Raw genomic sequence first — 17,576 nt, forward strand, 5'->3', positions numbered from 1 at the left:
TACTGCAAATGACTGGATATACCCCTTTTGAATACCCTGGGTTGTCTACTTTTAGAATGGTATGCCATGATGGGGTTAATTTTCATTCCTAGGCTGCCATACCATCTCAAAGGCAACATAGGCCCAAAAAAACAATCTGGCAAATTTAAATGTGTAGAAACTGAAATGGGCAACCACTATATTTGACCTTGTAACTTTCCAAAATACCTTAAAACCTGTATATAGGGGGCGCTGTTGTACTCTTGGGACATCGCAGAACACAAATATGTGTATTTATTGCAGTAAAAGCCATGCAGATCATGGATAAAAATACATTTTTAAATATCTCACACTTTTTTAGATTGTATTCATGTTAAAATATGTTCCATGGATAAATATGTGATGTGAAATAGAATTTCTATTTCTCTTAAATGATATATAGGTGTGGATGCACTTAAAATGAAAGAGAAATTATACTTGAACAGACATATAACTCAAATTTTAGGTTTAGTTTTGGTTTGGTTTGGTTTTGGTTCAGAACTTGGACAATTGACTCCGTCCTTAAGGGTTTAATAAAACTATAAATGTGTTTAGAAATTAGTCTGTGTAAATAAGATATATATTTTGTGATCTAAATTATATTTTAGTTGCATAAATTGTTATTGATAAGTCACCTAAAATTTCTCAGAACAGCCTGCCCCTGGCCACACCACTCTGAATGTTTTGGTTTATGTGGACGCCAAAAGTTTGGTGCTTTTTATGTTTTTATTATTTATTATTATTATTATTATTATCTAACAGGGCATATTCATTAAGTGAGAATTCAAAATGAATTGAAAGAGAATTTCAAATTTAAGGCCAAAGCAGCCAAACGGAAAGCATAGCTGACTTAGAGAAGTTTTCCAGTTCGGCTATTCTGACCTTAACATTTAAATTCACTTTGAATTCACCTTGAATTCTCACTTTAGTGAACAACCTTGCTCGTGAATGTATCTTATGTGGTATGTTTCATTGAACACTCTTAGCATATAATACTTTTTGAATAATGCGAATCATTTACAATCTAATTTTGATTCACTTATCTATTGGAGAAAAAAACTACTTTAGCTTCAGTAGGGTTTTATGTTTGTTTTTTTTTGTTTTTTTTTAGAATATCTTGTCGAAGAGGCTTTCTACGTTCTAACTAGCTGCAGCTGATTTTGAGTGTGCAGATACACTGCTTTAATGACTATAATTGCACTATTTTTATTTGCACTGCATCTATTTGTACATAACATTTATACGATGTGGCTTGACATATATTTTAACACATGTTCTAGAACTCTACAATAACCCTAATTTCTGTGTCTTACTCAGCAACAGATGAAGTAAATCCAGTTGGGAAGAAAGATGATGGATTACAATATCGGCCAGAGGTGAAAGGTAGGCATTATGGATTATTTTAGGTTAATTTGCATTGCATTACGTTAGAAAAGTGCAGTGTTAAGTCAGTCCTGTCTGCCATTTACCGGTCGAGGGCATCAGCTGGCCGTGCTCAGCCAATTTGTTCAATTCTGTGTATAGTAATATGCACAGAATTTATATTGCATTACCCAGCTTGGATCCCTAGTTCCGGGCTCACTAATGACGTCCCAATATGCTGCCCCACATCAGCAGCAGATGGGTTAAAGTCTGAATGTGCAGCATTTCAATTGAAAATGCCGCACATACAGGCTTCATGACTGCTTCAAAACACTAAAGTAGTGATAGTGCTTGGAGTAACCCTTTAATGCTTTACATAAGATGCAGGCACTTTCTAAAAGTAATTATCTACAATGCTGTGGTTTGCATTATCATAACAAGGAAATTGTCCTTTACAGTAATATGTGACTACCCATTCAGACTTATAGCACCCACTCTACGCAAGCTTAACCTTTTCCAGGGCATAAAAAAAAAAAAAAACTACACAAGTGTTTAAACTGTGTATTGTATGTTTACATGTGTTTTTTTACATCACAGATTCCAGTGACCAGAGGGAAGATGACTATATGGGAAATTACATTCCGTGCTCAGAAAACTACAATGGTTATTGTGTACATGGGAAATGTGAGCTGAGCTATTCCACTCAAAAGGCATCATGTCGGTAAGAAAATAGTCATCTTGTTATTAATATTGAGAATTTAATTTTGATGTCTGTATCAGAAAACAAGCGACCCATAACTGGCAGCTTTGTCACCACTTTGTCATGTCAAATCCTGATTGACTATTTAGAATGATTTGTGAACAAAAGCATTGGAGTCTTCAGTGTGAGGACCACTCTTGTATCTCTGGGTTTGATAGGGGAGAAGAAAAATAAAAGATATTCATAATTATGTTATTTTGTTTTTTTCTATGAGGTATCTGTTAGTCAGGCAAGTTATACTTGCCACCAGACATCTTCTTTGTTACTAAATCTTCTTTTCTTCAGCCCTCAAAAAAAACAAACAAAAACAAATATTCAGAAGCTACTAATTTATGAAAATAAAAAAATTACAGAATCTGAAAAAAGCTGATGAAAAAAATGAAAACTGTGGCACAACAAAAAAGGATCTGTATGAGCACTTCGAGGGATCCATACAGAATGAGATTTAAAGGAAGCAAAACAGCTTATATAAAGGCTTTTCCATATTTTAAATATCACTAAAACACTCTGATTGGCTGGTTTGTAAGCCAACCAATCAGAGCGCTCTAACAGGCAAATCTCACTTCTCTGAGACTTGTCTCAGAATATTCCCATGGCCTGGATTTTAACAGTACAGGTTTATATTTATGCCATCCTGTCAGTGTTCGGCAGTGTTCGGTCTGGCTGTAAACCATATTCAGGTTTGTTTGGAGCTTACTCTGCGGACATTCTTAAATAGCCTGAACAATGTATAGATTTTTCCTTCCAAATGGCCCTGTACAGCACCGGATTGTTTTGTCTCATTTGGTACAGGGCAAGCATAATTTTAATGAATGACATAGTGATGAGTAAGTAAGAAGTCATGATATGAAAGGTGTATGTTCCACCTATGTTCATTAGGACTCTTATTTACATACATTCCTGCATCTCTGAATGTTAGTTCTGAAACACTGATTAAAAGATCAGTCTAAGCACCAAAAGCATTTCAGCCTATCAAAGCAGTTTGGTGCATAGTTCATTCCTCTGCAGTTTTATTGCTTTGTTCTTGCAATTTAGGAGTTAAATGACCTTATTTCTAGTCAGTGGCAGCTCTAGACTTTGTTAGTCCTTAGGCAAAACTCAACCATGAGGCCCCCACGATTCTAGCCTCCCTACATACTTTCTAGTTCTTATTTTCTAGTCCTTGCACAGTGTTCCTACTCACTAAAATGTATCCATTTCATCACTTTCTTTCAGCATAAGTAGAGTGTTTACTTTAGGGCAGAGGAGTCTTTCTTATCTTCCTACTCCAAGCTATAAAGAAGTTAAAGGGACACTGTAGGCACCCAGACCACTTCAGCTCTTCAAAGTGGCCTGGTGCAATGTTCCATGTCCCTTAACCCTGCAATAATAATTATTGCAGTTATAAACTGCAATAAATACTATCCAGGGTTAACTCCACCTCTAGTGGCTAGTGGCTAGAGGGCTTCCTGGTTTGAAATAGACCTTTGGTCAATTTTCTGATGCTGGACGTCCTCACGCTCAGCATGAGGACCTTCAACGTTAGATTTTTCTCCATTTTAAGCCCCATTGCGGAGCCTGACCCAGCGCTGATAGGGCACAGGATTCAGGTAAGTCACTGAAAGGGTAGCACCGAGGGAAGGTGGTACTAGGATTCTATAGTGCCAGGAAAACAGCTTTGTTTTCTTGGCACTATAGAATCCCTTTAATGCCAACATAAACCCTTTCTCTCTGCCAGCAGCATGCTGTGTGAGATAAGTATTTTACTAGAAGACCGAAGAAAACCCTTTAGGCATGGAGCGTTTTGTAGCACAACATTATTGTATTTTATTCATGTTATTTGAAAAAGATCCAATATTTTATCTATTTCCATGTGTGTTTTTGTATATTCTAAATGTATTCGGCAAATTTTGACAAACTGTTATTTAAGTAAGTGTTTATAATATGTTACATTATTCTCCCTATGTTCACAGTGTTTATCAATGAGTAGCAATTGAATTGTCACTGCCCAGCACAAACAAGGAAAAGCACACACTTCTTTTACCAAGATTTCAAATTGAATTATGTTTAAGATTTTGTACTAAAGTTCAAAGCCCTCCTCACCTGTAGGGGGTGGGGGCCCGGGGGGAGGACAATAGGTCCCCCATTGGTATTTAGGGCCCCCACCCACCGCTCAGGGGTGGGGGCCAGGTGGGAGGACAATAGGTCCTCCCGCCTTTTTTTACTTTAGGGGCCCCACCCGCTCAGGGAGGGGGGACCCTTTTTTTTTTTTTTTTTTAACAAGGCTGCTCACTGTTTAATAGACATGCCCCTACTCGCGGTATTGTGAGTAGGGACACAATTTACTAATACTAAGTCATTTTGGGGGCCCTAAAAAAACAATAAGGGGGGACCTACTGTCCTCCCCCCTGGCCCCCACCCCTGAGCGGTGTGTGGGGGCCCTAAATAAAGAGAGGGGGGACCTACCGTCCTCCCCCCCCCGGCCTCCACCCCTGAGCGGTGGGTGGGGGCCCTAAAAAAACAATAAGGGGGGACCTACTGTCCTCCCCCCTGGCCCCCACCTCTGAGCGGTGGGTGGGGGCCCTAAATAAAGAGAGGGGGGACCTACCGTCCTCCCCCCGGCCCCCACCCCTGAGCGGTGGTTGGGGGCCCTTACAAAACAATAAGGGGAGGACCTAGTGTCTTCCCCCCCTGGCCCCCTGAGCAGAGGGTGGGGGCCCTAGATAATAATGGTGGCAGGGGGCCCACCGTCCTCCCCCTCGGCCCTCACCCCTGAGCGGTGAGTGGGGGCCCTAAAAAAACAATAAGGGGGGGGAAACCTACTGTCCTCCCCCCGGCCCCCACCCCTGAGTGGTGTGTGTGGGCCCTAAATAAAGAGAGGGGGGACCTACCGTCCTCCCCCCCCGGCCTCCACCCCTGAGCGGTGGGTGGGGGCCCTAAAAAAACAATAAGGGTGGGACCTACTGTCCTCCCCCCTGGCCCCCACCCCTGAGCGGTGGGTGGGGGCCCTAAATAAAGAGAGGGGGGACCTACCGTCCTCCCCCCGGCCCCCACCCCTGAGCATTTTTTTGCGCTCTGGTTTTTTATTTTATTTGAAGTTCGTCGGGTATGATGGCTTTTTATTTGGGGCTGAAAAATGAAGATTTTAGAAAAAAGAAGACGTCAAATGGTAAGTTTAATTTTTTTTTTACAGGTTAGTTATTTTATTCCCCCCTCACTATTTTTAGGGTGAGGGGGGTAGGTAGGGGATAGTTTGATTTGGGTGGGGGGGTGGTGACTAGGGGCTTGGGACCCCATGTCACCTTGATTGGGGGGGTATTCATTTAGGGCCCCCACCCACCGCTCAGGGGTGGGGGCTGGGGGGGACAGTAGGTCCCCCCCTTATTGTTTTTTTAGGGCCCCCACCCACCGCTCAGGGGTTGGGGCTGGGGGGGACAGTAGGTCCCCCCCTTATTGTTTTTTTAGGGCCCCCACGCACCGCTCAGGTTTGGGGGCCGGGGGGAGGATGGTAGGTCCCCCCCACCATTATTATCTAGGGCCCCTACCCACTGCTCAGGGGTGGGGGCCTGGGGGAGGACAGTAGGTTCCCCCCTCTTTATTTAGGGCCCCCACCCACCGCTCAGGGGTTGGGGCTGGTGGGGACAGTAGGTCCCCCCCTTATTGTTTTTTTAGGGCCCCCACCGCTCAGGTTTGGGGGCCGGGGGGAGGATGGTAGGTCCCCCCCACCATTATTATCTAGGGCCCCCACCCACTGCTCAGGGGTGGGGGCTGGGGGGAGGACAGTAGGTCCCCCCCCTCTCTTTATTTAGGGCCCCCACCCACCGCTCAGGGGTGGGGGCCAGGGGGGGAGGACAGTAGGTCCCCTCCCCTTATTGTTATTTAGTAGGTCCCCCCCCTTATTTTACGTGCTTTAAAGCACGTTATTCCAAACAATTTAGGAATGTTTGGTGATTTATTCCCTTTATGGGTTAAAACCAGACTCTGCATCAACTATGTAATTTTTCATGGGAGTTTTGCCATGGATCCCCCTCCGGCATGCCACAGTCCAGGTGTTAGTCCCCTTGAAACAACTTTTCCATCACTATTGTGGCCAGAAAGAGTCCCTGTGGGTTTTAAAATTCGCTTGCCTATTGAAGTCTATGGCGGTTCGCCCGGTTCGCCCGTTCGCGAACATTTGCGGAAGTTCGCGTTCGCTGTTTGCGAACGGAAAATTTTATGTTCGCGACATCACTACTCACCAGAACAAATACAATAAGCTGTAGTTGTTCTGGTGACTATAGTGTCCCTTTAATGAGCAAGTAGGTCACATTTCAATCCCTGTGCCCTACTAATACTCCACTTCCCTTCAATTGTAACTATGTCTGAGCATATACTTCTCGTAGACAGACATAGAGACGTTGTTAATTGCTGAAGATACTTGCACAGGAAGTCTTAGTTTTGTATTGATTTGTTGGGTGATGATGTGTAGCTTGGTTACTTCACTAAGTGTTGCTTCTAAGTGTGTGTGGTTGGAGATATTGTGGAGATAAACTGGAGGTAATCTGAGGTATTCAGGAGGATAAATAAAAAGTAAAAATTTGTTTGATTTTAATTATTCACCTCATTGGAATGGCAGACTTAATTCAGTGTAATAGTTGCTATGCATTTGTTTCACGTTCCACATTTTGGAGGTTTGGTTGTTGTCTAATCTGTAGACAGTTCTCTATCTTGCGGCAGGAGATTGTATTTTTGAAGTCTAAGATTTGTAAATGATCTGGTAAACAAACTCAGGCTGGAACTGCTGCAAAGCCACTGCCGCAGAGACATAATAGGAATGGCAGATGGATCACTGTAGGATCTGGTAGACTTAGAGTTGTGGATAAAAGGCATATTGCACAGTCTGTTCTCTACATAATTCATTTTCTGCACTTTCAGAGTGTAATGGTGTTATGGAGAGAGGCACTGAGGCTAGTGGTGTTGTGGAGAGAGGAACTGAGGCTAGTGGTGTTGTGGAGAGAGGCACTGAGGCTAGTGGTGTTGTGGAGAGAGGCGTTGAGGCTAGTGGTGTTGTGGAGAGAGGCACTGATGCTAGTGGTGTTGTGGAGAGAGGCTTGGAGAGGCTTGGAAACTATGGTGAGGCCTAATAGAAAGCAGTTGTTGTTGGGGGATTCCATCATAAAAGGTGTGGAGATGGACAATGGTGGTCTTGTGAGGTGTCTTCCCGGAGCTACTGCTCACAGAGACAGGAGACGTATCTGTAATATTGTTAAGCGAGCAAAGCAGTAAGGGGAATTGGATGTACTCGTCCATCTAGGGACAAATGACTTGGCTTGCAATGAGGTTTCAGAGGTTAAGGAAGTTTTTAGTGTTTTTGCAATGATATACGGCAGGTTGCTTCCACACTGTCATTCTCTGAAGTTCTGCCTGTGCATAACACTCAGAACGACAGGCGAATGCGTATTAGGGACTTTAACTAGTGGCTTGGTGAATGGTGTCGGGAGCAAGGATTTGGCTTTATTTATCATGGTAGCTCTGTTTGGATTGGAAATAAACTGTACAAAAAAGATGGTTTGCATCTTTCTCAAAAGGGAACAAATGTTCTCAGTGAGCAGTTCAGAGGTTTTGCTAGGATGTATTTAAACTAGGAGGGGGGGGGGCAAAAGGGTGATAAAACATCAATCCAATTGTCCCCCAAAACAAGGACAGAAGGTGCCTGTAGCAAGTGTGATAAGCTTAGAGTCATGTCTACAAATGCTCGCAGTTTAGGGAATAAGATCCATGAACTTGTGGCAATAATGGCAACTGATAGTGTAGATTTAGTCGCTGTTACTGAGACATGGTATAATGAGAAAAATGACTGGGACATAGCAGTACCAGGGTACTCTTTATATACAAAAGACAGGGAAGGCAGGAAAGGGGGAGGGGTGGCCCTGTATGTGAAGGATAGCAAAAAATGTAGCCTAATAAAAGTTAGTGAGGTGAACATAGAGTGCGTTTGGGTTACGTTAGAATTTGGTAATCACACAGTAATTTGTGTAGGTGTGATTTATAGGCCCACAGGACAAATTGAAGAGTTAGATAATCTACTAGTTGAGGAAATATCTAAAATGACAATGAAGGGGGAAGTTATCATCATGGGTGACTTTAATCTTCCTGATGTGAATTGGAAAACAAAAATAGCTGCTTGTGCCAGGAGCACACATATTCTAAACTCCCTACTGGGATTGTCTCTAAAACAAGTCGTTGAGGAGCCAACTCATAAAGAGGCCATACTAGATTTAGTGTTAACAAATGGAGATTTGGTATCCGATATTACTGTAGGTGAAAGTTTAGGATCCAGTGATCATCAATCAGTGTGGTTTAATATAAGAACAGTGACTGAGTCACACCACACAGAAACAAAAGTTTTAGACTTTAGAAAATCAGACTTTTCTAAAATTAGAATATGTGTAAAGGAGTCATTATCAGACTGGAGCAATTTAAATGGCGTCCAAGAGAAATGGGATTATTTAAAAGTTGCACTACTGAAGGCAACAGAAAATTGCATTAGGCTTGTCAGTAAAAGCAAAAAATTCAAGAAACCACTGTGGTACTCCGCAGATGTGGCCAAAATAGTAAAAAACAAAAAATTAGCATTTAGTAATTATAAAAAAAACCAGATTGAGGAAGACAGAATGATCTATAAGATAAGGCATGAAGAGGCTAAGCAAGTTATAAGAGCTTCCAAATCACACACAGAAGAGAAAATAGCACAGTCAGTAAAAAAGGGGGACAAAACTTTTTTTAGATACATAAATGAGAAAAGAAAAGTTAAACAAGGATTAGTTAGATTAAAAACAAAAGAAGGAAGGTATGTAGAAGAGGATAAAGGTCTAGCTGACTGCCTCAATTAATATTTTTGTTCGGTATTTACAGATGAAAATTAAGGAGAGGGACATCAGTTAAGAAAAAGGATAAATTAGTTATTTATTACACGTGAGTTTACAGAGGAAGAGGTTCTATTTCAACTGTCAAAAGTAAAGACAAATAAGTCAATGGGACCTGATGGAATACATCCAAAGCTATTACAAGAGCTTAGTGGTGTACTAGCAAAACCATTAGCAGATTTATTTAACCAATCATTGATAACAGGAGTAGTCCCAGAAGATTGGAAGTTGGCGAATGTTGTGCCCATTCACAAGAAAGGTAATAGGGAGGAGTTGGGCAACTATAGGCCAGTAAGCCTTACTTCAGTAGTGGGGAAAGTGCTGGAAACCATGTTAAAGGAAAGGATTGTTGAACATCTAAAAACACATGGATTTCAAGATCAGAGACAACATGGGTTTACTTCAGGGAGATCATGCCAAACTAATCTTATTGATTTTGTTGATTGGGTTACTAAAATTATAGATCAGGGTGGTGCAGTAGACATTGCTTACCTAGATTTTAGTAAGTCTTTTGACACTGTTGCACATAGAAGGCTTATCAATAAACTGCAATCTTTAAGTTTGGATTCCAATATTGTTGAATGGGTGAGGCAGTGGCTGAGTGACAGGCAACAGAGGGTTGTAGTCAATGGAGTATATTCGAAGCTCGGGCTTGTCACCAGTGGGGTACCTCAGGGATCTGTACTTGGACCCATTCTCTTTAATATTTTTATTAGTGATATTGCAGAAGGTCTTGATGGTAAGGTATGTCTTTTTGCTGATGATACTAAGATATGTAACAGGGTTGATGTTCCAGGAGGGATAAGCCAAATGGCTAATGATTTAGGTAAACTAGAAAAATGGTCAGAGTTGTGGCAACTGACATTTAATGTGGATAAGTGCAAGATAATGCATCTTGGACGTAAAAACCCAAGGGCAGAGTATAGAATATTTGATAGAGTCCTAACCTCAACATCTGAGGAAAGGGATTTAGGGGTGATTATTTCTGATGACTTAAAGGTAGGCAGACAATGTAATAGAGCAGCAGAAAATGCTAGCAGAATGCTTGGTTGTATAGGGAGAGGTATTAGCAGTAGAAAGAGGGAAGTGCTCATGCCATTGTACAGAACACTGGTGAAACCTCACTTGGAGTATTGTACGCAGTACTGGAGACCATATCTTCAGAAGGATATTGATACCTTAGAGAGAGTTCAGAGAAGGGCTACTAAACTGGTTCATGGATTGCAGGATAAAACTTACCAGGAAAGGTTGATGAATCTTAACATGTATAGCTTGGAGGAAAGACGAGACAGGGGGGATATGATAGAAACATTTAAATACATAAAGGGAATCAACACAGTAAAGGAGGAGACTATATTTAAAAGAAGAAAAACTACCACAACAAGAGGACATAGTCTTAAATTAGAGGGACAAAGGTTTAAAAATAATATCAGGAAGTATTACTTTACTGAGAGGGTAGTGGATGCATGGAATAGCTTTCCAGCTGAAGTGGTAGAGGTTAACACAGTGAGGGAGTTTAAGCATGCGTGGAATAGGCATAAGGCTATCCTAACTATAAGACAAGGCCAGGGACTAATGAAAGTATTTAGAAAATTGGGCAGACTAGATGGGCCGAATGGTTCTTATCTGCCGTCACATTCTATGTTTCTATGTGTAACAAATTTCGGATACCACTAGTTAGAATTGGTTCATCTAGTCATGAAATGTAAGTATGAGCTTAGAATCTCAATTAAGATTCTATAAAATGTTCAAGTGGTGTAGCATTGCATGGGAGGAGTGCCTGTTGTGAGTTTGACATTTTATTTTGATCTCATTCATGTATGTTTGGCTATATATAGAATTATGCTGTAGAAAACCAGTGTTTTATTTATTTGCGTAACATCATTTAATGGGATAATTTAAAATTATGTTTTAGGTATATTTACCATTTTGTTGAATCAAAATGTGTTTTTTTTGTTTTGCTTTTTTTATGAAAAAAATAAAAAACAGTTATCTGCTAAATGCTCAATGATTAAGAAGATTTATGAATAGCTAAGCTTTTCTTTCCTCCCTGAATAAACATACCCATGGAATTATCACATATCAAATGAAATATTATATTGTACCCAAAACTTAAAGATGCATATTTGCAATCACTGTAGGTGCTCCTAATAGACAAGTGATTGCAGTCAGCTGACCAATCTGCCTATTGGCAAGTGCAGCTCTGATTGGGAATTTTACTCATTTATAGATGGAGTGTCCCTCTAAATGTCCCTTTAAGTTTCATGTTTTCAATTTCCAATGAATCAGTAAAGAGATGCACCAAACAATAGACATGAATTATTAACATATAAGTGTGAATTTATTATATGAATTATTGCCTCGTTAATAGTTATTAAATTAAGGAAAGAAATCATGGACGCCTCATGGCCTGTATTAATACCTTTTTTTTTTTATTGGCAATTCATTTGAATCTAAATACTAACCTCTGGATCTTGCTGCAGGCATAATCATTGTTACAATGCCCTTTTACACACAGCACAGGTGCAATATGGGCACTTGGAGAGTTGCCTTTCGCTATGCTCTGGTGCTTTTCCACCACGCTACGTGCTTGGGCAACTAGTTTAGGTTTTACGGTTGTCTGATTTTGATCTCTGTAGCTGTAGGTATAGTTTTTAGAAGTTGTAATCCATGATGACAGTTACTTGTGAAGCAATCTCAGCTCACATCTCACTGATACACTGAATATTCCTTCACCCCGAGAAATCATATCACTTTTATTTTATTCTCTCTTGTAATAGTTGATTTTATGTTGTTGTTGTTTATTTTACCCATTACAAATGCACTGTTTTAACATTTGATAAGTAGTCAATCTGTTCAGTGTTTGGAGGCATGCATATGGTTACTTGTTTAATAAAAATATTAAATTCAGCTAATTAAAGTGAAGATTTGAATACATTTTTACAACCCAATTGTTTACTAAACCCATACAAAGTCCACAGACGGTTATTCAGTATTCCTTCACTCCTCTTTACTCTCTGTATTATTTTACTCCTCTCTCATTCAGTATTCTCCCATTCCTCTCTCCCATAGTGTTAAGCTAACCCTTTTTTTTCTCCAATATCACTCCAACTCTTTCTTTATTTGTCACACCATCTCCCTTCCCAGAGTCGTTCTATTTATTTCCTAATTTCTCTCAATCTCCCCACTCTCTTGCACAGACCTCCATTCCAGCTGTTTTGAAACTTAACACTGTGCGCTATAATGAGAGCACGTATCTCTACTTATCTGGAGAGGCACTGTTGCTATACACAAGCCAAGGGGACTGAATTTGTATTTATATATTTTGTGGGAGTATGTTTTTGTTGTCAACATAGCCAAAAACTTACAGACAAAGAGTGGACAAAGAAAAATAGTTAGCTCTATAAGTAGCACACTCAAAAGGGCTGAATGAGATTTTATCTCACCTCCCTCGTTATAAAGGAAACATACACCATTAGCATTATATACTGGTCATCCCACACTACAATCCAATGCTGAAATTGCAGATTTTAGCCTAAATTTTCAACTCACTACCACTCACTGTTAAGTGAATAAATTCCAAAGTCTAAGAATTGTTCAATGAGAGCATAAAAGTTCCAGATTTTTTAAATTTGTATTTAAAAATAAATTATTAGGTATGACTAGTGAATATTTGGGAGATATGTATTTTCTCTCCCACTTACATTTCTCCTTATTATTATCGCCTCCCCCCATCCTTATCAACTAAACTTTGACATTTGGTGTCAGTGCATTTGCGGCTCAAGTAATTGGCTGCCTTACACTGACTTGGCATATTGATCCAAGTGCAATATCTAATTTATTTTGATAAATGCTCCATGTAGTTCCTTATTGTTCTCACAAGAGCAGGGGTTTAACTTTTGGTTGAAGTGAGGCTTGCTTGCATAGTGACATATAGTGTTCATGGGAGTAGCTGCAGTTTCTTATAACTACCAAATAATTGCACAAGTGAAATGAAAGTATCCACATGATTTTGGGCATTTTTTTCATGTATTTTTACTTATTTACATATAATTATATATATCATTAGAAATCTGTGATATACCAAAAAAATATATATTTTTAAGAGCTGTTAACAAAACAGCGTCCTTTGCAGTCAGGTAGTGAAATCTGTAGTAAAGTATTCTCTTTACTCAAAGACTGAGCCCAAATCCTGCTTATGTTGATTTCTTTCTAAGAGCTTTATAAAAAATAAATTAAAAAAAAAAACAGCATCCTTTGCAGTCAGGTAGTGAGAGCTGTTTAAAAGTGTTCTAATCTTTTTGCTCCAAGACTGATTCAAAATCCTTCTTACAAACATGTATTCCTGACCCTATAGTGCTAAACCCACCATTTAGGTGGCTTGCCCCTCCCTCTTAACGCCCTCAGAATGGGTTAAAACTCACCTTATTTTCAGCTCTCCATGGGTCCGCCGGCTCTGGCCCAGCCCCCTTGGTGACATGATCAAAATTGCAGATTTTTAGCCAATCCAATGCTTTCCTATGGGAAACACTGCCTTTTATCTGAAAAGGCAGCGTTTACATGAAAATGCCTGAAGGGAGCTGTTATACTCACTATAACAACTACATTAAGCTGTAGTTTTTCTGGTGACTATAGTGTCCCTTTAAGTTCTTTCTAAGAGTATAAAAAAAAAACAGCATCCATTGCAGTTAGGTAGTGAGATCTGTATTTTTTCAGGTTAGAGAAGTGTTTTTTGTTTTTTTAACCAACCAACAACCATGAATTTGGACATCTGGTTAAAACAAGGAACTATCAAGCAAAAAATTATTACTACTTCTAACTGTATAGAACAATTATAGAAACTGAGAAAGACGATAAAACAAGAAATCAAGAAAATAAGTAAAAAATAATTAAAGGGACTCTCCAGTGCCAGGAAAACAAACCTGTTTTCCTGGCACTACAGGATCCTGCAGTCCCCTCTTCCTGGCACCCCATCCCATGTTGCTGAAGGGGTTAAAAACCCTTCAGTGACTTACCTGAATCCAGCATCGATGTCCCAATGGCCGCGCACGCACATTAGACCTTCCAATAGGAAAGCATTATTCAGTGCTTTCCTATGGGGATTCTGGCGACACTGGAGGTCCTCATGCATAGCTTGCAGGGTTAAGGGTAGTGGGAGTTCACACGCTGACTACTCCAATGGGCAGAAGTGGTCTGGGTGCCTGGAGTGTCCCTTTAAATCTACTGCTCCTCAAATAGCAGAGACAAGTGACAAGTCAAAGAAAAAAAGAAAAGCACACAATGCTACCTAATCTTCAAACAAAGAAAATAAAAAATAATGATAGCTACTTAAAATTTGGATTCACAAGTGCCAGAAATAAAAATATTCCTCAAGCACAATGCTTACTTTGCAAGAAAATATTGCCAAACAGTTAGTTAGCACCTGCTAAATTACGTTGTCATTTTGAGCAAAACCATGCAGAGTACAAAGATAAAGACATTGCCTTTTTTAAACGAAAGCTTTAGGAGTATCATAAGACTAAACAGTTTCTGAGCAAAATATTTAAAAATGATAATAATAAAGCCACTTATTAAAAGGTATGTGCTACGGCGCAATTTTTTTTCCGGGGATTCCACGATATTGTTCTACTATGTCAAAAGGTTCCACGGGAAAAATTAATTGGGAACCCGTGGTCTATATAATACATTAAGAAAAGGAGAAATGTACATACAAAATGTACTTCTTTGCAACAATGCGTGTTTTGTGTGATAAAGGGCTTAAAGGTATATTTATTTAAAATATTCACAATTGCGTGACTCTTAATTTCAAACATAAAACTGGAGAAACCAGGAAATAGCCGATCTCTCAGTGAATTTATCCCACATGTTCCTGCACTAAAGAAAACTACATTCAGCTTAGTTTGTATTATGTTGTATTAGGTGCATTCTTGCACCTTTTAAATAAAAAGTACTACCGTTTAGGCTTAAAAAAAAATTGAGAAGCAATATATTTCTCAATGTTGGCACAAGCTGGAGGTAAGTGTTATATTATATATTATATATATATATATATTGAATACAAGCACAGCAGTGTGTAACATAATTTTCATTACTCACAGTTACTCCAGTCATTACTGGGTTTGTTTAATGATTTGAATTAGTTGATTTGTTATCATTTAAAAAATACTTTAGCGATTAGCAAATCGTAAAATGCCATATTCTCAGAATGCTGTCACCATTGCTGAGATTTACAAACAGGATAGATTTTAAATGTTTTATTAGTGTAAAAACGATCTGCTAATTACGAAACGCTGACACATTTCACATTTTATGTCTTGCTTAATCTTCCAAACTAAAAACTATCGCTGCCTGATCTTGTCATTTCACGATAAGCTTCGAAAATCATTTATTTGACTGGCTTCTGCATTAGAGACACCCGCAGGCAAAACACTGCAGACACACTAGGCCTGAGTTTCAATTTCTCAAAAATGGCTATTTTGATTTAGATACACAGTACGGTAAATTTAATAAATAGCTGAAATATCTAAATAAACACGGAAATGCTGGAAGTGCTGATAAATAATTCAGATTTTCAATTTTCCAATAAGCTATGTGCTTGCAAAAAGGGGTTTATTATATTTCTCAAATTATTTTTATTTTAAATAAAGTCTGTTAAAGGAATAGTACTGCTTGCTGTTGGTATTAAACTCAATAGATATAGCCGTAGTTGCAAAAACAACTAGATTTTGGCATTGTCTCATACATCTTATAGTTGAATTGGTATCTGAAATACAAAAGTTTCTATTTAGATTTCAATGTGATGGTTTCATGAACATGACCTTTTTTGCACGTATATATTTTCTCATTTTAGTGTGCAATACTTACATCCAACTATTCCAAATATGCTAGCTCACTGTTTTTCATTCTAATTAGCTAGCAGCATCCTTACCTAAAGATTACTAACATTGCTGTCAATATTTCTGGTATCTGTAATGTTATAAAGTTATGGTGCGCCATAATGCCAAAAGGGACCTTTAGTCATTTCCCCAATGGCACTGAAAACCTTAAAATGCATAGAGAAGAGATGAAGTGAAGAAGAGCTTGGAATAAAAGTAAACCCATTGTTAAAACTGACAAATGGCAGCTATTGGATTGGTCAACCTTTAACTCCATTTACAGTGTGCTTTAAAGGGACACTGTAAGCATCAAGACCACGTCATCTTAATAAAGTGATTTTGATGCATATATGTTTTCTTACTTATAATTATAAAGAAAGTTATATTGAGCACATATAGATGGTGTTTAGGCAGATTTTACTGGAAAACCAAACAATTTTTTGGCTCATATCTACTTTATATGAATGTAAATAATGCCAATTCAGAAAAACAGCAATGTCTACATTTTGCCCTGAACATTCCTCTAGTGACTCTCAGAATGACAGCCACTTCCTCAGCAAAGATTTTCAAATATTGAAAGTCTTCACATTCAGTAACATTGCATGCAACCTGTTGCCCCAAATACTGTGAATACTTCCCATGATGACAAGCATCCTTATTGAGGGAGAGAAGCAATTACCTCCAGTGTTTCTCTATGAGAATAAGAATTGTAACAGAGGTCATCTAGATTGATGATCTCAGAAGAGAAAGAGAGGCTGGAGCAAAGAAATTGAAAAGGCGAGCAAAAAGGCTTTTGTTTTTTTTTTAAGGTTGGGAGCCCATAATCTAAAACTCTACAGGAATATTTTAACATTAAAAATAAATGCAGTTAGAACATAAGTGGTCCTTTAAGACACCACTGTGAATTAAAATGATTCTAAAAGTGTATATATATATATATATATATATATATATATATATATATATATATATATATATATATGTGTGTGTGTGTGTAATAAACAGTAAATAAAGGTAGCTGCTAATGGTTATATGTTTATCTCCCTGACGTCATAATGCTCTGAGCAGTAGGACAAGTATTACATGTGGAGCAGCTTATGGGAAAGGGTTTATGTCAAAAGAATAAAGGAATTATGAAGCAGCAGGTAAACCTTTCAAGTGTTACAGTATTTTATTGTCCTTTTCAATTATTTAAAAATTATTCTATTTCCAACTGAGTAAATTAAAATTGAATTCTCCATTATTTTTGATTGTATGTTTTCTTTTCCTATGAAGACTATTAAATGTAGGGTTCTAAAAACAACTACAATGAACCTGTATGAAGCTTTTTTTTTTGTTATAAGAATACTTAAAGTCCTACTGCTTCTGTTTTTCAGGTGTGACTCTGGATACACAGGCCAATACTGTGACAAGACAGATTTTAATATTCTTTACGTGGTTCCTAGCAGACAGAAACTCACCCATGTGCTTATAGCAGCCATCATTGGAGCAGTACAGATTGCTATTATAGTTGCAATTGTTATGTGTATAACAAGGTATGTTACTTTTTCAATTATACGGTATTTGTTGCTTAAATGGTGAATTTATATGAACTATTCTTTTTCAATAATGAATCATGTGGTTGACATGTGTGTTGTAAACCAGTTTGTCCCATTACCGGGGAACACTGCTACGGTA

At 38.8% G+C, this 17,576-nt stretch overlaps 1 protein-coding gene across 1 annotated transcript in view; it reads left to right on the forward strand.

The window, feature by feature from the left end:
* TMEFF1 (transmembrane protein with EGF like and two follistatin like domains 1) overlaps nt 1-17,576 on the forward strand; it is a 188,256-nt gene that overhangs the window by 166,205 nt on the left and 4,475 nt on the right. The window contains exons 7-9 of the mRNA XM_063451867.1: nt 1,336-1,401; nt 1,978-2,101; nt 17,276-17,434. Coding sequence (XP_063307937.1) covers nt 1,336-1,401; nt 1,978-2,101; nt 17,276-17,434 — 349 coding nt within the window. The remainder of the gene's footprint in view (nt 1-1,335; nt 1,402-1,977; nt 2,102-17,275; nt 17,435-17,576) is intronic.

Source organism: Pelobates fuscus, chromosome 4 (genome assembly GCF_036172605.1).
Source record: "Pelobates fuscus isolate aPelFus1 chromosome 4, aPelFus1.pri, whole genome shotgun sequence".
Taxonomy (NCBI): Eukaryota; Metazoa; Chordata; class Amphibia; order Anura; family Pelobatidae; genus Pelobates; species Pelobates fuscus.